The sequence below is a fragment of the Aphidius gifuensis genome, linkage group LG5 (assembly GCF_014905175.1).
Source record: "Aphidius gifuensis isolate YNYX2018 linkage group LG5, ASM1490517v1, whole genome shotgun sequence".
Lineage (NCBI taxonomy): Eukaryota > Metazoa > Arthropoda > Insecta > Hymenoptera > Braconidae > Aphidius > Aphidius gifuensis.
This window is the reverse complement of record NC_057792.1, coordinates 3,277,137-3,300,052: the sequence shown is the minus strand read 5'-3', so window position 1 is coordinate 3,300,052 and position 22,916 is coordinate 3,277,137. Positions and strand designations below refer to the sequence as shown.

Sequence of the window (22,916 nt, the reverse complement as noted above, 5' to 3'; positions counted from 1 at the left end):
TTTTGCATTATTATACTGTCTATGAAATTAATTAAAAATAATCAAGTAAATTAATTTTCTTTTTTAATAAATAAAATTAAATAAATAAAAAAAAATTTTAATAATTGTTTAAAACGAAAAATGAATGTCAAGTACATGATAGTAATAATTAAAAAATAAATTCATAATTAAAACGTTAAAAAATAATACAAAATTTAAGCATAAATTGAATTTTTATAGTTGTATTTATTTATAATGAGTATGTAGAAAGTGTGTTTGTGAAGATATTTATTTATCTAAGAGAAAAAAAAAATGTAAAAAGTTGAGAATTTATGATTGCATTTACGTTGAAGTATATAGTCATCATGCGGTCTAATTAGCTCATAAGATATTAACCATGAAAATGTTTATTAAAATATATATATATATATTTTGTTGGAAAAAAATTTCAATCATAAATCATTAATTTCACAGTATATATAATAGTCATAAAAGCGGAAATAACGTTTGAAGATATGTACTGAATTTTTAATTTTAAAACATTAAATATCCGGTTTTAAAAAAAGCCTCCTCATCAAAAGACAATTGTTCTTTATCAAAAATAAATATTTATATTAATAAAACAAAAACTTGATTCATAAAAAAAATATGTTAGTTTATATAAAAAAATTCTGAATTTTTTTTTTTAAATTATAAAAATTTCCTGTTTAAAATTTTTTATGATATAAACCTGATATAATTCATGCGTTGAAAGGACATCCTATCCAAGTAGATAGATATCCTCGATAAAAACGATTAAAAAAAATATAAAATATATATATAAAAAATAAATCTCAAGTTTGTAAATTGTCGAGAACCCACAGACCCGCAGGCATACTTGATACTTCCTGCGCCCTTATAGATACTTGTATATAATATTTTAAAAAAAAAAAATCTAATGGAAATTTATTTGTTATAATTTTCAGGTTCGTGGTGATGTTGCATCACTTGTACGTAGTTTATTGGGTCCAATTTATGGTGAATATGTTTTGGATCCATTGACAAAACAAGCACGTGATATACTTGTTTGTGCTTATCATGGAAATATTGAAATTTTTGTTGAATCATACTTATCACCAGCAGCAAATTTACTTGCTAAAATTAAACAACAAGTCATTGAAAAGGTAAATTAATCTAGTAAATTAATCCCAGCACTCTCTATAATTTAAATTTAAAAAATAAACAATTTATGTTTATTAATATTTAAATTTAATATTTATAAATCATTTCTTGTTTTTTTTTTTATTTCTTCAATTAGTTTTTAAAAATTATTACGATTCAATTTTTATATCACCGGAAATATGTAATAACTACACTTGTTTTTCATTTATTTATTTTATTTTTTTTAATCCATTTTTTTTTCATTTCTTTTTATCAAACAGTATATACTTTCTTTATATATATATATATTTTTTTTTTCATCAACCCCATCATCATCATCAATAACATAAATATTGTAAATGAAAAATTGAAGAAAAAAAAAAAAAAATTGATAATAACATAATAAAAATAAATTGATAATAACATAATCGAAAAAAAAAAAAAAGAAATAGAAAATAAAAAATAATGATAAAGAGTTTTAAAAAAATGACCCTGAGAGTGATTGAGTGAAAGTTATTTTTTTTACAATTGATACCGATTATCGAATCGACAAAATGCATATATACATTTATCAGACTTTATGCGATGACGAAAGCAATTGAGTACGTGACGAGTTAAATAAAAAATAAATAAAAAAATTGGATAAACAAGAGTGAAAAGAAAGGGAAAAAAATAACAAACTTTTTTTTTTTATCTTATTTTGTTACTATTTATTATTATTATTATTCTTTTTTTTTTTTTTTCAAACTAGGGGTATAAAGTTTTTTGGTCAGACACGTGAAGATAAGAACAAGTACATTACATGCATATGTTTTTTTTTTTCTGTATTATTTTTTTGTTAGTCTATTCTCGTTTTTTTTTACGTTTAATTTTTTTTTTTTTTTTTTAAATTTTAACCATCGTATACAGACTTTTAATTGCACACGGATGATTTACCTATGGAATGCCCCATAAAACAGTATTAAAGATAAGAGTGTTGGGGCGGGGCATCGAGGATGGCACGAGGTTGTTTTAAAACTCTTTTTTTTTTTTTTTTTATTTAATGTTTTTTTATAAAAGAAAAAAAATAATGAATATTAAGTTTATATATACGAAAATGACGATTTTTTTTTTTAAACTAAAATAGCTCAATCCTTAAAAAGAAATAATTTATATAAATTTTCTTACAATCAATGAGGAGAGAAAAAAAAAATATGTTTTTCTAAAATGAGATTACACAAAAATTAAACACCGGAAATATAATGTTTACCAAAAAAATTAGATGATAAACAAATTTAGATAAAATAAAAAAAAAAAAAAAGAGATTTGTGATAAAATTGGGTTGCCTGAAATCAGACGAGCTTCCTGGTAAAAATATCAGGAAAAAAAATAAACAAGATTCTAATCTAGCAGTATTATCAAAGAAAAAAAAAAATGCACTATTATCATTAGAAAAGAAAATTTATTTATTTAAAAAAAATAAATAAATTTATACAGTTAAAATATAAATAAATATCTTGATAAAACCAGCAGCCTTTTGTTGCTCCATTGTGTTACATAAATTCACATACAATAAACCAAGGACAAAACATTGAATATCGGAAAAAAAAAAAAATTAAATAAAAATAATATATATATATAAATTGTTGGGTGTGTTTGATGATTAAATAGGCTAACCGCAAATGTCCTCAATCGAATTTTCCACATCAACGGTATCACAGTAACAATAGTAATAATTACCAGCTGATTTTAAATTAAATTATAAAATATTTTTAAATAATAATAATCTATTTTGTTTATACTGTATTTTATTTTTTTTATAAAAAATAATTTATTATTTACAAAATATATTGCTATGATTTAACACCCACTATTACAAAATAATAAAAATAATAGCTCAATATATTTGTGACAAATTTTATTACCTATATTATTACATTTTACTATTTATATATATATTTTTTTTTTTTTCAAACACAAGCCAGTTTTTATCAAATAAAAAAATAATTTATTGCCATTACAATGTAACAATGAAAGTAATAAAAAAAAATATAATGAATGAAAGTAAAAAAAAAAAAGACAAGTGATAGAAATAATTTTTTTCACAATTAAACAGCTATTAATTATTAATTAATTATTTTATTTATTAACTAAATAAAAAAAACAGGCAATTTATAAAGAGTAAATATTTCTAGAAAAAAAAAATTATAAATAATTGATAAATATTTTTATTATTATTGTGAGAGAAAATAGCATAACGTTTTTGTCATCATAAAATTAAATTAAATATTAATAATTCAAATAAAGACCTGTTCGTCAAAAGCTCTGTTCTTCATCTTAAAAATAAAAAAAAATTTAAAGTTCGTTGGCCACCAAGTAGTCACTATATAAACTGGTGTGTCTCATACAAGTATTAACAGTAATATTTTTCTCTCATCTTAGCATTCTCTTCTCGAAAATAATAAAAATAAAAAATTGACTAAAAAATAAAAAAATAAAATACCTATATGCATTTAAAATTCATATATATATATATATCAAAAAAGATATACAACTCCCATGGATATATATTTACCGGTTCTATATGTGTAACTAGTATTAAGTTGTGGTAGTTGTTGTTTAAGTACGGAAGAAGGCGCGACACATACATTTATTACTTCCAGCCTTTGTTGTTGCCTGTTACATATATACCTTGTCTTTTTCATTTGAAAATATATATGTAGCTATATATTGTTAACAAAAAAAAAAAAACCATATATATATATGGGTAGTTTTAGTGGGTGGGTGGGGGGTAGATATAGAAAAAAGTGGGAGAAAAAAATATAATGCTCAAGTCCGAAAGCAACACAAGAACCAGTCTCTTCTCTCAGTTACACTCTTATGGTACTCATAAATGGAAAAATAAATAATTTCAGTAGGGGGGATATAAAATTATCATAGTGGGGGATATTATTTTATATACATTTTATATATATGTTTAATGTATACGAAGGAACGAAAGAACGAACGGGTTTGGCATTAGTTGAGACTTGAATGTTACTACGTCGAAACACACAGGGCCATTGCCGTTTCGTGCATCGTCGCGACTGTCTCTTCAGCTTACTTAATCATTTATTTAAATTCAATTTTTTTGTTATAAATATATTTATCAATTTTAATAACAATATATTATTATTATTATTTTTTAATAGAACTTTTTTATTGGCTATATAAAATTGAAGGAAAAAAAAAAATTGATAGATAAAATTTGTGACTTGAGATTTTTTAGTGTTGATTTAGTATTTATTTATTGAAATATATTTTTTTTTATATGGATAATTAGTTTATTTTATATTTAGTGAGTGATTTTTTAAAATAATTTTATGTGACAGTGGTTTTTTTTATTATTCATTTAATAAATTAATTTTTGGAGTGAATTTAAAAGAATAAAAAAATTTTTTGTGGTTAGTATTTTTAAGTATACAAAGTGTGTTTGTGATTAATTTTTTTTTTTTTTTTTTTATTTGTGATATTATTGTGGTTTATTTGGTATGAGACAAATAAAAATTATTTTATTTGTGGGGTGAACGAATCGTTGTCGTAGGTCAGTTACACCGCGGATCGTTCGTGAATGGTCGTGTTGGCAACACACATGGAACCTCACGGTGAGCCTGACCTTCGATCGTCAATGATATTATTTTTTTTTTTTTATAATATTATATACAATTTATTTATGTTTTTTATTAATTTCATTTCAAGTTGTAATGTATATTGATATTCTTGTCTTAAAAGTAATTTAAAAGAGGGAAAGAAAAAAAATAATTTTTTTTTTTTATGTAACAATCGTAATTTAATTATTTTCTATTTGAAATATAATTTTTTTACATTTCGAAATTTAAATTTGTTTTTATAATTGAAATTTAATTTTAATTTGCAATTTAATTATATATTTTTTTTTTCTTTTTTTTTCATTTCGAAATTTAATTTTTATATTTCGATTTGAATTTTATTTCGAATCAAAATTTAATTTTTGTTTTTAATATTGATATAAATTTATTAATAATTATTTTTTTTTTAAATTATTTATATCTGCTTTCATTAAATTATTTAGTTTAATAATTTATTTACCTGTTTTATATATTTCGAAATGAAATTATTAAAATAAAAAAAAAAAAAATTATTTCATTACTATTTTTGGACATTCGAGTAAACGATTTGTTAGAGTGCAATATAAATATATATATGTTTATTTAATTTGCGTAAAAGGTGCATTTAAATTAACCTGGATGAGGGGGAATCAGTCGAGTGTAAGACCACCCACCCACACACATACACACATATATATTACATACAAGTTTTAAGCGTGTGAACTAAACACTACCCGGTTAATTTTTTTATTTTTTTTTTTATATTGAATTATCTGCAGCTCAAATTCCATCTACATATAATTTTAAAATAGTTTTTTATTAAATTTTTTTTCTCTTCAATAAATTTAAAGAGAAAAAATAAATACAAATTTACAATCAAACATGAAAATTGACAATCCATAAATTTACAATAACGATTATTTTATTTAAAAAAAAAAAATATATAAAAATATATTTCATTGAAAAACCAGAGAAAAATAACCGTTGGAATAATTTTATTTGAAATTTATTATATGCATTTTAAAATATTTTTTTCTATTCAACATTCAAAATTTATATGTTCTAAAAATTTTATGTTTATTTAACTTGATTATTTATGAAAAAATAAATAAAAATAAAAAAAATTTCCTTTTTATTATCTAGATTGTGTTTTATTATTCAACATATTGATGATTATTTATATGTAAAATAATAATCGGCTAATATTATTTAAATAAAAAGAAAAAAAAAAAAAACTATTTTAAAATATTTTTTTAATTTTATATTTTACTTGAATAATATGATAATTATTAATAATAAGAAAAAATTAAAAAAATACAGTAACATCATAAGTCAATTCACGTATATATTTTTTTGATGTATATTTCATAATTAAATATTATTATAAGTCATTTTTCACGGCTTGTTATAATTTAAAAAAGAAATTTATTTTTTAAATATTTATTTGACTGATGGTTTTTTTTTTTTTGCGTTTGGTTATTCGTAATATCGGTTGGTTGCATTTTACGCGATGGTAATTACAGCGTTGAACGAGCCGACTTCATGTGAATAAGAAGATATATATATATAAATAAATAATGTTTATATGTGGTGTATTTGTATGTAGATGAAAAGATGTCTGTAAAGAGAAGCAACTGAAGAAGAGCTCGTGCGAAAGTTTTATTTTATAATATGAATGTACCTTGAGGGGTGTGTGAGGGGGGCAAAAAAAAAAAAACATGAAAAAAAGAAGAAAAAAAAGAGTTTATACCTTTACGAGCTTATTCACATTCGTCTTTCGATGATGATGATAATGATGATAATGATGATGATGATGATGATGATGCGAATTTGCTAGAGGCATTCATTCTTCGAGATTTTACGGCACATACTGTTAAAGAGTGACTCCTCTTTTCGATCAAAGAGCGGTACCATTTTTGGTTTACATTTATAAAATACAAACCATAATTCAACTTATCGATTTTTAAAACATTTAAATAAATATTTTACATATTACTTTTTTTTTTTTTTTATATATATTCAACAACAAAATTAAGAAATGAAAAAAGAGTTTTTTTTTTTTTTTAAATATATTTATTTAATTGTATATTTAATTATAATAATTATTAATAATAATATACATATTTAAATTGTTTATTTTAATAATTTCAATATTTAAAAAATTAATAATAATAATATTTACTTTTAAATGAACAAAACAAAGTATATTAAAAAAAAAAAAACATTTTATACAAATAGTTTAATTATTTATTTAATTTTCAAGTTTAATGTTATTATTTATTTTTTATTATTATTATTATTAATAAATACAAGTGAAATTAGAGCAAAAGAAAAAAAAATCATAATTATATTTTATGATTTTATATGCAATTAAATAGGTGTTGATATTATAATAATTTTTTTTTTTTCTAATAATAATTATTTAAAATACAATAATAAAACAAATATCATTACTAAAAAAAGTGTTAATTAAACATTTGCTATATAGATAATTTAAAATAAAAAAAAAAATAAAAACCATATAGCTTGACATAAATTGACACAGTAAAAAAACTAATAAATAAAAATAATAAAAATAAAAAAAAAAAAAAGATTTCTTATTAAAATAACGGATAGATATAACAAAGTGCGGAATATTTGGTTCTTATCTCATAAAATGATAATGACAGGATGCATGAAATTATATGCGGGTTTATAACACGTGCAAGCTGCACCATGAATATATATATCTGGTACCATTGAAGTAAATATATATACATATCTCGCGTGTCCAGTGCATTCCGGGGCACTGCCCACACGCTCCTTGGCATGCCTTCTTATCCTTTTTTTTATTATTATTATAACTATTATTATTTATATATATATGTTTATATTATTTTTGCACAGGTACACATACCAACAAAAAAAATATATTCATGCAAGTCAATGGCGCGAATCTCGTAATCGAGCCGCATGACGTCCCGCGTGGGTGTCTCATTCCATTTCAATCTTTCATTATTATTATTATTTTTATATAAAATATTTTCATGCGTATTTAACTGCCAATTTCAATCCAATGGTTGACATTTTTTTTTTTTTTTTTTTACGTACACTGGAATGCTGGAATTTTCCCACCCATTTCACTCTCTCATATTACATCAGATATATTTATTTTTATTTTTTTTTCATAAATAGTAATAATAAATTGATTTAAAGGGAAAAAAAATTTACCGTTATTATTTGCAAATGAAAATAAATATTTTAATTTATTGTTGTAAATGCTTTAAGTGATGGTAATCGTGATTAATTGTATATTATGAAAAATAATAATAATGTATTTAACTGTCAATGTTTAGAGAATTGAAAATATATTTACTGATCAAGTTTGATTGTTGATATATTATTTATATTTTAAAAATATATATTTATGAATGAATGAATATGTTATTCATAGAAATAATTTTATTATGAATCAATGGGAGGGTTTTTTTTTAAAAAGATTTAATTTTGGTTGTGAGGTTGTCGAGGAAAAAATAGAGGATATATAGTTGTTTAATTGTTTAAGTAGAAATTATCGATGCTTGTCCGATTGTTTGAGTAAAAATTGCGTGAGTATAAATAATTAAAAAAACAGTTAAAATAAGTCAAGCATGGATTATACTGTTAACGAGCCACTAATATAACTGGAAACATCAAAATTTTTATACTTGTCTGACGGTTCAAGTAGTAATCACTTAAATATAGTCAGACAAGCTACTAGTTTTTTTTTTTTTTTCTCTTTGTATTTTTATCTATTGATTTATTAATTTACTATTTTATCTATTTATTAATTAACTAATTAATTAATCTTTCATTGATTTATTTATCTATTTATATGGTTACTTTTTTTTTTATCTATTAATTGACTAATTAATTAGTTGATTTATTTACTAATTTAGAAATAAAAAATAATCATTTTAAAGTTCAATCAAAAAATTTTATAATAGACAAATTTTGTAATATTAAGAAATGTAATTTAAAATAATTTGAGAAAAAAAAAAAAATAATAACAAATTATTTTGTAATAAATTCTCTTAGTTGAGTGTAAAAAATTTCGTAAATTTTTTATTTTTAACCATCATTTTATATTTTTGATTAATAATTGTTAGTTTGGGAATAAACATTGTCGGTTTCAATTGAAGTTTTTGTCATTTAAAATCAATTTATTTTTACTATCTAGTTGTTGAAACAAAAAAAAAAGTATATTATCATCATCATTGTACAATAATTTTATGTGAAAAAAATTGGCACTATTAACTCTTGGACTCAATCCAAAAAACATATATATTAATTTCATTTTTTATATCTTCATTTTTATCACATTTAAATGTCAATTCAAATTGATGATCAATTTGTCTGGAAAATTTTTATGTTCATTTAGACAAAAAAAAAAAAAAGAGAAATGACTTCCGTTTTTTTTTTTTTTTTTGCTCACTTGTTATTTTTTTTTTTTCTTCTGTTTTATCTTGACGTTAATATGTGAAATGTGAGAGGTCAATAAATTGGTTACGAGTGTTTAAAGAAGGGAATAATTTTGTCGGGAAAATTATTAAACTGATTACGATATACGAGGTCAATGGCTGCATTAAAATAATTCTATATACACAACTACCGAGAATCTTGTTTATCTTGTAACACATAAGTACTACTAGGGAAATAATAATTTTTTTTTTTTTTTTATTTCTCTTTATCATTATATATAACTTTTTATTTTTTTAAAAATAATATTTGTAAATTTTAGGATTTACAAAGTCATAATAAAATGGGTTAATGTTTATTTGGGCGTTTTATTTGTTTTTAAATTACTCAACCTACACACAATGTACTTACAAAATAATATTTAATAATTTTTTATTATTTTGTTTTGTTATTTCAATTTATTTTTATATTATTTATAATTTTTTAAACTTTTAAAATTTGTTATTTTACAAATTTAATATTGCATTGTTGTATATTTTTTTAAATAAATATATTTTCCATTGTTCGTGACGTAAAGTAAGTTGTTATCTGAAAAGCGATAGTGTGTATACAAAAAAAAAAAAAAATAGCAAGTCCTTTTGGGTAATAATATAAAACGGTACATAAATATCAAAATGCAAAACAAAATCCCAGACTATACAAATATCAATGCAGTGTTATTGACGTTGAAAAAAAAAACAAAAATTTAAATACTTTTTTATACCTTGTTTTTCTAAATTTTTAATTATATTCATAACAATTTTATTTTAAAATATATATATGTAATTGTTAATCAAAAAATTATTATTGATACACATTAACTAATAAATCAACTGTAAATAAATAAATATAATAATTTAATTCACGTCAAGTTAAACCCCCTTGATACAAGATAAATTAAATAAAAAATAAAAAATTGCAAAACTCGGTTACGTAAATCATTTCCGGGGATAAATATGAAATGAAATAAAAAAAAAAAATATGAAATTAGTGAAGGGAAAAAATATAGTGAGTGGGCATCAAACGATCACTCGTTGGATGGTCATCAAGTACGATGACCGTGAACGTCTGATGTCTGCAACTCTCATTTATGTGTATATGCTTTCTCGCTGTTGGTTTGTACATAATTGAGTCGTCGTTTACTTGTATGTTCAACTTGTCTGATTCTATAGAGACTTAACTCTTTTTCACAATCTACACATATACATTCGAAAAAAAAAAAAAAAAAATATCAAGAATTTGATTTTGAATGGATAATATGTTTATATACAGCAGCAACATAAACGCGAAAAGCTAATTAGACGTAGGTGATACGCAATCTAAATATATATGTTTATAAATATTTTTTTTTATTTTCTATTCAGTGTGCTTTGCCATCATCTCGACAGAAGATAAACTCTTATATTGCTACTTCCTACAACACATTAAATATACACATATATTTATTTTAAATAAAATTACAGTGTATTTACTTGAATATTATAAAAAATAAAATAAAAACAATTTTAATATTTAATTTCACTTTTAAATATATATTTATTAGAAGTAGAATAATTTACTTTTTACTTTTTTTTTTTTGTTTCTTAAAGAGGGATTAATTTTATTCAATTGAATTAATTTATAAATTTAAATTAAATATATATTTAATTGAGTTTTTTTTTTTTCAATTTTACAAATGATTTTTAATAGATATTTTATCTAGTTATTAATTATTTATTTAAATATAATTTTTTATTTATGAAAAAAAAAAATAAAATATATAGATATTCACACAGTAAATTATTCAAATGTTTTACAGTTGATTTTAACTTGCATACATGCTTGCAAGTCAGTCATTGGCATTGGTATATGTAAGTGCAATTTTCGTTGAATTTCAATGAAAAAAAAATGACTTCATTACCCCTTGGGGGGACAAATCGTTGTTTAACCGGTTATACTCTTCTTCTTGTTACATATTTTATTTTATTTATTTTTTTATTTAACTCCCTTTCCTATTAACCATCTTGGCCATCCCCTTTTTTACCCTTCTTTTTCAAATTTATATTCTGTACATATATATATTTATTTTTTTTTAAATACATGATACTTGTTCATTATTTCAAATGATCTGTAATAAAAATTTTATTTTCTATATGAAAAAAAAAAGTAATGAAAAATGCAAAAAAACATATTGCTTTTATTTGAAATGAATATTTTTTTTTTTAATAATAACAAATTGCACGCAATGAAATTTATTCATCAAATAAATAATAGAGGAAGTGAAATTTTAAATTTATAAAATTTTAAAATGATTTAAAATTATTTCATGTTTTTTTATATTATTAAAATATTGACATGCAAATATGTTGACATGTTTGTTTTTTTTTTTTGAAGAAAGTGTAAATAATAATTAGCAAATGAAAAAATTAAATTATATTAATAGAAATGAAAATAATAAACGATTTAATGAAAAAATCAGATGAAATATTATAAACTTTTGTCATGAAAATTATAGTACAATGTTTATTTAAAAAAATAATGTAGAAATTTATTATTATTTTTTAATTATTGTTTAGAATTTTATTTGATTTTTTAAATAAACATATGATTATGAGTTGGTGAGAGTATTTATATTACAGCCTAAAGGTAAAATCAATTTTCATTTGCAAATGTGTGTTGAATGTTGAATTACTGATTAAATTAATATTATGTTATAAACGTAATTTGCGGTTGAGTGACCATCTGATTTTGACCATGATTATCATTAAATATAATTTTATTTTTATTTATTCACTTTCATCATGTTTTTTTTTTTTTTTATAAATTATTATTTCAAATTTTTTTTTTTTTTTTTTATTCAATTTCATTTTATGTTTATTTATAGTTAATAATTATTAAAAAAAAAAAAAAATTTAATCTAACAATTAGCTAGAGTAAATAAACATTTTAATTTTCTTTTTTTTTTTTTTTTCATAAATATATTATTTATTTTTATAAATAAAATATGTAGTTTTTTTTTTTTTCAAATAAATACAAGTTTAAATAATTGATTTAATAAACAATATTATTTTTTTTTACCTTGACAGCATTTTAACAGTCAATTAAATTGTCACAAAAATAGAAAAAAAAAACAAAAGTTTATTATTTAAAAAAAAAAAAACTATTAAAAACAGGAAGTTATAAAAAGTAAAAAAATAATTATTTTTTCTTCTCTAAATTTATTACAAAATTTGTTAATAAAAATATACAAGTCATTGTGTTACTATTTAAATATCAAATGATAAATAGAAATACATAAAAAAAAAAAAAAAAAAGTACCAACAATTGTTAAACTATATTTAAAAATAATTTTTCTATATAGATTTAAAAATGATTATAAATATTATTGTTGTCGGCTACTACAAAACCATTGTGTGATATAACATATTAAACTACAGTATTTATTTTTTTTACCATGTGAATATTGCCATAAGCAAAGTTTAGCTATCATATCCAATCATATCATATCGTATATAAATTTTATAAATTTTATATATACAAATAAATATGTAAATCTTGAATAAAATAGACAAGGTAAACACCAAGCTTGAAAATAAAATATCCACACTTACTATTACTTGTTTTGTAATGTTTTTTTTTTTTTAAAAAAAGAACTCTCAAGATCAAACCCGGAAGAGTGTGTAAAATGAAGCCTATGGTGCACTCCAGGCCCCTTGGGACAAGCAATCTCCTGCATGCCACCACAATATATACACAAACAAAATAACAAACCATATATTCAAAACTTGCATATCAACATTATCACAAGTTAAATCAAACTCACAAACTTTTTTAAAAATTATTATAAACAAAAATTTTTTATTCAAAAAAAAAAAACATCTTCCACATGACTCATTGCAAATGCACTTGAATAAAATAAATCTTTTGATATAAAATATTCCTGTGAAATTTAAGTGAAACAAAAGAATTCTGCAAGCTAACAGATTAAAAATTTTTTTTCATCATGATGATGATAATAATAATAACTGTTGAATGTGTAAATTTTTTTAATCTAATGATAATTTTTTTTTTGAAATTTCAGGATGATGATTCATTGGTGCCTTATGGTTGGCCATTGACATTGTCAGATAAAGCATTGGTAGTTCAACTTGGTGAGCTAGAATCATCTTCATTGAGACAAGGGGAATCTTATCTATGTGTACGTAGTAAAAATCAACTTAATAACAAGGATAAACAACAAGAAAGTGTCATCGATATCGTTGAGGTTTGCTGTTAATTTATATTCTTGATAGTTAATTTAATTATTTAATTTATATTCAAATTTTTATTATTATTATTTTAAATTATTTTCTTATTAAATCAATGAATCTATACTTGATTGCAGTTTGATGATAAAAATTAAAATAAAACAATAGAAATTATCAATTTAAATAATCTTAGATTATTGATAAAAAATTTCTCTTTAATTTATTAATTAATGGTTATTTAAATTTTCCATAGATTGCCTTGATTTGGCGTTCGTCAATGCGTACTCCTGGTGTATTTGATTGTCGAATTGATATACCAAAAAAATCACCAATACGTCGTAGACGTAAAAAATCAACAAACGATACGAATGTATTATCATCACAAAAACAATCATCATCTACATCATCAAATACTGATGATAAAATAAAAATGAAATATAATGAAAATAATAATACAAATAGACACAAAGAAGAAACCCAAATAAATATTGAAAATTTATGTAAACCAATATATCTTGAATCAATGATTAATAATAATAATAATACAAAATTAATAAATATTAATGATAATACAAATGATGATATTGTTAGCTTAATAAGTACATTATTAGTTACTGTTGAGAGAAAAATTGAAAAAATTAGTATGGATGATTTGATATTTCCTTGTCCAGCATGTAGAAATATTGATACTGATGATCCATTAATTGGCTGTAAATGTATTGATGATAATCATTCGATAAATCATCATGATGATAATTGTCATTGTAATATTGATAATACATCTAAAACATTTGAAGTTGATGGATTTAAACATATTGATAGTGATGATGAAGAAGAAGTTAGAATGGCTTTTGGTAAGTTTTTTAAAAAATATTTTTAACATTTTACTTTGTATCATTATTTAACAATAATTATATCATTTATTTGACCTTTTTATTTATCAAATCAATTCAACACTATAAATTAAATTCAAATATTTATCTAAATGTTTTTTTTTTTTTTTTTTTTGTTTATAAGCAGTATATATAATTTGATAAAAAAACTTTCTAAAAAAAATAAATAAATCCCACTCATTTTAATTGAATCATTCAAACATAAATTTTATTGACTAAAAAAAAATCATTTTTATCATTTTTATCACATTATTTTGAAATATAATTCTAATTTTATATTTTTTTTTTTTTTTTATTATATATTTATTTATATTTCATAATTTAACTTTTCTTTTTTTTTTTTACAATATAAAACACTTAATATATATTGTTATTTAAAAATTAATTTCATATAAAAAAAAAAAAAAAAAAACTTTCTAACGCATAAACAAATAATGCCATGTTTAATTCGTCAACAAGTACATGATTTATTAAAATATTAAATTATTCATTCGTTTGTATATATAACAGGCTGAAAATGAAAATCAATTTAAGATATTTATCTTTTATTTTAAATTTCATTATTTATCTATTCATATATAATATTTATTTTTTAATATGTAAAAGGTCGCGTGTGCCTTAAACTTGAAATGAGTGTGACGGTTATGTATTAGATTTTAAAACATGTAAGTTTAAATTGTCGGGTGGGTTACGCCCCAGCAATTACTGGGCATCGCATTTCATGAAATATATATATAGATAATATATGTTTAAATCACATGGAGTAGCGTTGAGTTCTCAACAATTTTACCTTGCGGCATCAACAATTGCCATTCGACGGGTGGTCCTAACCCATTCTCTATCTTTTTTTCCTTTTTTTTTTTTTCTTCTTATATTTTCATGTACTGTAATTTTTTTTTTTATCTCTATTTATCTCTTACACTAGTGGTACTATTACCTTCTCTCCTCTCTTCTATGTATTTGATTTTTTTTTTTTTAATACTTTATTTACTGTGTAAAATCAAGTCTGAAAATACAAAGATAGATTACTACTTTACGATTAAAAAGAGATAAAGAAAAGAAACTGTGAGACAGCTGGTTTTCCACTTGTCAGTTTCCAGTTTCCATTTGTGAATTTAATCACTTCCGCCAACTATTTACTATTGGTTTCGAGCTCAATACATACATATGACTTACTAAAATTTCCATCGATTATTATTCAAATTTTTAAATAAATATTTTTTTATTTTTTATATATATAAATATATTTTTTTTTTTTGCATATTTAAATTATTTATAAAATAGTTTAATGATCAATTTTTTTGTGTGTTTTTTTTTCAAAGGGTTGTGCCTATATATTTAAATAGACTATAAAAAATTAAAAATGTAAATTTATTTAATTTTTATTTTGATTAGAAAGTTTTATTTATTTTATTACATTTTTTTTAAAATATATTTTCATAAGTATACTTTTAAGACAACTTAATTACCACAATTAAATATCCTCATTAACAATTAAAAAACAATAAAAAATAAATTAAATCTATAAACACATATTTATCTATTAATTTTTTTTTATTATATATAAAAAAAAAAAAATCATTGGCGCCAAATTTCACAACGATATCATCAATCGTTATATTTATCTATGATGATATCTCTTAAATGAAAATATAATAAACTTTCCAACACACTTTCCAGAATGGAAATTAAACCACTCAATACAAAATCATCATCATCATCATCATTATCATCATCAGAGAGTTATTCACATTAATAAATGTTTTTTTTTTTTTTACTCCATTTATAGGTACAAAAAAACGAGATGAGGAAGTATCACCTCCAAGAACTATTCACGATATATCTGAACGTGTATTAAATTGTGGTCTACGTTTACCAGGTAATAACAACAATTTTTATCACAATTAATTGACGTAAACTAGAGTAAAACAGTTAATTTAAAAAATCATCATCATCATATAAAAATACGCAAGTGAGAAATTCAATTGAAGATTTTAATTGAATAAAAAAATAAATAACATATAATAATGATGCTCAGGGTAGGCTAGTAGAAAAATAGAAAAATATATATAGAAAAAAAAAAAAACCACGACAAAAATGTACACAGGGAAAATAATAAATTAAAAAAAAAAAAAAAAAGGGAAAAAAAATCGTTGAAGAATCAAAGGCGTTTGTGAGACTTAAACATTGAATGGCTTTCTGGCCGTCGGCCTTACCTACTTACCGCGATCGTGATCTTGCTCATGGTTAGTTTTGTATATATAAAATATATTTATATATATATATAAACATATATAAACATATATATACACAAACAAATATACAACTGGAGAAGACTTAACCACCGTCAGCGTGTCAATAAAGTCGAATTCAGGATGTGACCCGGATCCCAGGATATCCGAATACATATATAGCATATTGTATATATAAATCTTTTTGCTTATGTATTTATTTATTTATTTATATATATATTTATTGGATCTTGGTAGTTGTTGTTTATATAGTAGACACGAATATGTGTCGTGCCTGATCGATAATGCTTTCTCACCATCCAACATCAAACAAAAGGGAATTTTTTTATATTATAACATTTTTCAATTTCAGGTCAAATTATTTTATTATTTATATATATATTATTTATACTCATGAGAATATTATCAACAAATTGTCTCAGTATATATAATATTTTTTAAATTATTATTTAATTTGTTTTTTTTTATATATCGAAATATTTTTCTATGATAGAAATTTATTTCTCGCTCTATCAAATTGTTTTAGTGTTTAGATTTTTTTTTTTTTAAAATTATAATATTACTTTTTTATTTATGATTATGATGAAATTGAAAAACAAAATTTATATCAAGCTTTCCAACACTTATAATTTAATTTCTACTGACACGTTCTAGAGTAATTTAGTTGTTTTTTTTTTTTTGTAAATTTAAATTTACTTTTTTATTTATTATAATTTTTTTTTCTTTTTTTGGGATATTTAATTTTCTTTTAATATTATTTATGTGTATTTTTTTTTTATTTAAGGCTATGCTGACGATGCAAGTGGTAGACTTGTACTTGAGTTTGAAAATAATTCACAAGATGCAAAAGAAAAAATTTGCCCGAGGGAAATTGCATCATACCTCTTGTATCTTGCCCGACTTCACAGGTAAAATTATTATTTTTAAATCAAATATAGAATGACATGTCAAAGTGTTAAAACAAGTTTGAAATTTAAAAATTAATACTTTGAAATACTTGGGAAATTTAAATAATAACATGAATTAATATAATTTTTATTTTTTTATATTAATTTACAGTTCTGATAGAACAAAAAATGGATGGACTCTTGTTATTCGTGGTGGTAATGATCAAGATTTAGATACACTTGATTGTGCATTATTACTTGTACAAGATCGTGTTCACGTGAGACAAGCACTTTTACTTGAAAATGATACACTTAAATTTCAAGATAATCAATTTCCACGTAGCAGTGTCAAGGTAAATGATAATTATAATTTTTTTAATATTTAAACATTAATATCAACATACTCAATCTAAAATTTCTCTTACATTTACAAATTTTTTAAAACAAATTTATCAACTATTAATTAGCTTATTAATAACAACAATTAATTATTAATTATTTATTATAAATTAATTTCAATAAAATTCTAAATTTTAATGTGTTTTAATTATTGTTTAAAGCTTCTTCTTTAAATAAACACTATTAAATAATTTTATACATTTTTTTTTTAAATTAAATTTTTATTATTAATAAATAATTTATAGTTTTTTAAATAAATAATTTCAATTATTTAATATTTATTTTTATCAAATTAAATAACAATGAAAATTAATTTTTAAAAATAATTCATAAAATTATGCAATATACTCTTGGATTGAATTTAATTGTGACCAATAATGAGTTTATTGTATTGTATAAAAACAGTTGGGGTTATGTGAACTCAATAAATAATAATTGCCCTATTCCTCTATTGTCAAATGAAGTATATTTTATTTAAAAAAAAAAAAAAATTCTTTATTCATTTTGATTCATTCTGACAAGCCCGTATTTTCATCTACTTTCCCCTTATTTATTTCAATTGTCTGTCTTTTCCCTTCATTATTTATTGTATATACAAAAAATAAAATTTTTTTTTATTTTGTTATTCTAAATAAAAATTATCAATGTCGATCACGTTGTAATTATTTAAATCTATATACCATTGAAATAAATTTAATATTTCTTTTTACTTTCAATTTATTTATTTTTTTCATTTAATTTTTATTATCATATTATTTTTATTATTCATTACACATTTGTATATTATTTTTTATATTATCTGTACATGTGTTTTTTAAATGTATTTTTATGGTACTGGTTTTTATGAGTTTATTCCTCTTTTGTAGATCACGAGTGTTGATGATGACTGCCTCAGTAGGAGGTTCCCAAGACGAAGGGATGATTGCTACGATCAGAAGCACTGGATTGCATTTTACAAGGTGAGAAAACAGCTCTTTAACTATTTTTTTTTTTTTTTTTTTATATTTTATCTCATTCATTTTGATATTTATAAATTATTACAGTGAGCTTATAATACTATAATTTATATTTAATTATTTATAATTATTGATAATGTTTGAGCATTCATAAATTATATTAAATTTAAAAAATAATTATTATAGTAATATAATAAGCTGTAGAATAATTGTAAAGCTAATGTTAAATTGTAAAATTAATGTATTTAAATTATTTAATGATTAATTTTGTATTTTTTTTTATTTTGAAAATTTTAAGGAATATGACAGTATAATGTCAGAATGGCAATCTTGGGGACGTCGTTTAATAATGGAAATGTCAGAGTTAAAAGAAAATAAAAAAAATAATTCATTGACACAATTTAGTAGATTATTAAATGAAACAACAAAAATAAAAACAAATCGTGAAGCAAATGAGTGTATATCATGTCTTGATGAACATGCATTACCATTATCACATTTGGATTATGTTGAAAATTCATTGAAACGTGCACGTAAACTTATTGAAGAAGTTGAAAATACAGCAGTACGTCTTGAAAATTCATTTGAAACACGACGTGCAACAATAAGAAATTTAGCTGTATTACGTACAATTAAAGAACAATCAAATGAAGTAAGTAAATAATTAAATAATTATAAAAAAATAAAATAGTAAATTAAATTAAACTTTAAAATATTTAAAAATTAAATTATTTGATAATTGTGTCAGGGATAATAAATATATGCGGATGTAGATCATTTCGAAACACTCCTATGTCTGTTGAGTAATCGAAAAAAAAAAATATAAAATAAAAAAAAAGACGAGTTATTATAAAGTCAACCCCCATTGACTCAGCAAAATTATTATCACAAATATTTCTTTTTATTTATTTAAAATAAAAAAATAATTTCAGTTTTTTTTTTTTTTTTTTAAATGTTATTTAATACTTTTTTTTTAAAATAAATATTTCACAATAGACATAACAAACACACTCGTAATAATAATGGAAAAAAAAACATTTCTAAAATTTTTTTTTCGTCTTCATTTTTTTTTTTATTTCTTTAACAATGTAGTAAAGAAATTTTTTTTTTTTTAATTTTTAATATTTGCATGGGTGTAACTGTTGTATGTATGTATTTATATTTTAACTTTTGTCTCATTTCTCGACACCCATAAAGTCTACAATCTTATCACATTACATTTTATTCAAATCAAATTACAAACAGCTGTTACATTTTACTCTCTAACCCTCTTTATGTACTTTTTTTTTTATTTCAATATTTAAATCACAATAAAATCTATATACAATCTAAATAGAAAAAATAAAAAAAAAAATTCATATCTTTTTTTTTTTGTTATTTAATTTGACATTATATGCTCAATGATAAAATATATATAAACCTTTGATAAAAAAAATTACATAAAACAAAGACAAAAAGAATAATATTAATAATAATAAAAAAAAAAATTGTTTTTTAAATACATGAAAAAAAATTATATATTTAAATAATAATAAAAAAGTAATTTTTTTTTTTTATTTTTTCAAGTTGTTAAAGATTGTATGTTGTCTCTCAGTGTTTGTCGTTAAACAAGAGATTGTATTCAAGCAAAAATGTTAACGGACAATGATGCCAAGAGGTTGAAAAAAAATTTAAAAAAAAAAAAAAGGGTTATAAAGAAAATACATTCAGAGAGAGAGAGGAAAAATGAAAAAAGAATTTTTATTTTTTTAGAGAGAGAATAGAAATAAAATGAGAATAAAGAGTTGAAAAAAAAATAAAAAAAATCGAGGACTAAAGGGCCAATGGAAAAAAAGCCTTTGCTTACCTATAAGGCGTCATGATGTCAAAAAAAAAAAAAAATATACAATATATAAAAATGTTTTAAACTCGTGGAGCAAAGTAGCAGCAGCAAAGGCTCACTTATTTGCATGAACGTTGCGGCACAACAATGGTATCGGAGGTACGGCTAGGTACGGTTCTCGTTTTCATCGTATTGCAAACTAAAATATATATACAACACGACTAGACAGACACACACGTTAAACTGGACAAAGACCAAATGTAAAAAGAGGCTTTCTATCTTACATCCAACGTTCATTGCACCTATATGGATATTTTTATTATTTAATATTCTTTTTAGTATATATTCATATATACATTTTCATATTGTTTTTTGAATCATCAACATCATCATCATTGCTATCATGTCGTCATCATCATATAAGCTTTTATATTTATTTCTTTTATTTTTTTTGAAATTTTTTTTTGATGCCTTTCTAACAATTTTTGTCTATTTCTTCATGGGAAAATTGACAATTATGTCTGCTTGAATATTGTCTGATGGTATTTAAATAAAATTTCTATATTGTTTCGGTTTTTTTTAAATTTAAAATGCATTTTTTTAAGAGAGAAGAGTTTTTTTTTTTTTAAATGGAATGGCTGGTGTGTTTGAAGAGTAAATTGATGCAGATTTATAGATTGCATTTTTAAATATGAAATATATATAATAAAGTCAATCTAGATTGTGGTCATGTCAGTTTCATTAATATTATTTTGACACGAGAGGGACGTTGGGTCCTTTTATTAACGTCTCGGCCCAGTGACCCGAATAACCTGGCTTGTATATATATTGGCTTTAGACATTTATAAAAATTAAAAAAAATAAAAAAAATCAACAAAAAACCCTGAGGGCTCTTTTGGCCTCGTACATCATGATCAAAATTTTGGATCATCTTCTTGCTGCATACACTAAAATCACTCTTAAATTTAAAATGAAACAAAAAAAAAAAAAAAGGGGAATTATTTTAACTGATCTTGTTTTTTTTTTTTTTTAATTTTGATTTTGCTTCTTTTTTTTTTTTTGGATATTTATTATTTTTTCCGGGTCGTGATCCAATTGACTTTTAGTGAAAACGAGATTGCGAGCAGCATTCTCTTGTATTTATAAGTGAAGCTGGAATAATTGATGGAATGAAAAATTGAATTATACTTTTTCAATCTTTCAATCTTTTTTTTTTTTAAATTAAAATTGATTTTATTATTAATTATTTTGTATTTTGGTTTGTATATATAATTTAGTTATTAAAATTGATTTATTTTTTTTGTTTATTACAGGTACTTTCTTGGTTTTGTAAAAAAGGAGAAGATATTCTTGCTAAATATGCAAGACATTCACCGACAACCCTTGCTGCTGCACGTCAACACGAACGTGATTTTGAAAAATTTTATTTTGCATCAATGGTAAGTCTAAAAATATATAAATTTTTATTTACAATTAAATTGCCATTCAACAATTTAATCTTCCCCAAAATCTTTAACAAATTTTTGGTATTTAAAGCTTTAAATAACGCACATAAATTAAGTAAAATATTTTTACAAAAATACCAGAGCTTTTTTTTTTTATCGTAATGACGAGTGTTTTTTTTAAATTGAAATTTACATTAAAGATATCTTTTTTATCAACCATTAAACTCTGTTGGTAAATAAATAATTCAACTGAACAATAGCGCCACCTATTAATTATTTATAATAATCAAAAAAATTTTTAAATGATTAAAATTAACAATTGTTTGAAATATAATTTAAACAAGTAAATTAATTTCACAAATCAGGGAAAGTAAAAAAATTAATCTCATTGTGTTTTATATATTTAATTGACATTATTATATATATTTTTTTTATTGTTAATTAAAAGAGAAAATAACAAAGCCAAAAAAAACATTTTAAAAATAACAAACAATGTAAATGGTTTAAATTTTAAATTGTACTTGTTAATGGTTTAATGAAAGTATTATATGTGGAAGTTTTAAATGAGCTATAATTATTTTTTGACGAATTCAAACTGAGTACTTTCGCTCATCAAAGTAAACAAGAATTTTAAAAAGACTTTAAGGGTTATTTTAAAACTTCTACTGTACTTATTTTAAACTCATTATTTTTTTTACTTTTAACAACTTAATATGGGTACGTACTTGTACCAATTACCTATTGAATTATTGATTAAATTACAAATTAAATAAAAAGCCCTTTTTTTTTAAATTACAAATAACCATTTGTTTAAAATACACAAAAAAATATCTTGG

General features: G+C 21.6%; 1 protein-coding gene across 3 annotated transcripts in view; it reads left to right on the top strand.

The window, feature by feature from the left end:
- Positions 1-22,916, top strand: part of LOC122856741 — a 43,787-nt gene that overhangs the window by 9,869 nt on the left and 11,002 nt on the right. For all 3 annotated transcript variants that reach the window (XM_044158533.1, XM_044158532.1, XM_044158534.1), the window contains exons 3-11: positions 945-1,142; positions 13,261-13,443; positions 13,680-14,280; positions 16,109-16,198; positions 17,356-17,479; positions 17,631-17,811; positions 18,724-18,816; positions 19,112-19,465; positions 21,949-22,074. In XM_044158533.1, the coding sequence (XP_044014468.1) occupies positions 945-1,142; positions 13,261-13,443; positions 13,680-14,280; positions 16,109-16,198; positions 17,356-17,479; positions 17,631-17,811; positions 18,724-18,816; positions 19,112-19,465; positions 21,949-22,074 (1,950 nt within the window). The remainder of the gene's footprint in view (positions 1-944; positions 1,143-13,260; positions 13,444-13,679; positions 14,281-16,108; positions 16,199-17,355; positions 17,480-17,630; positions 17,812-18,723; positions 18,817-19,111; positions 19,466-21,948; positions 22,075-22,916) is intronic.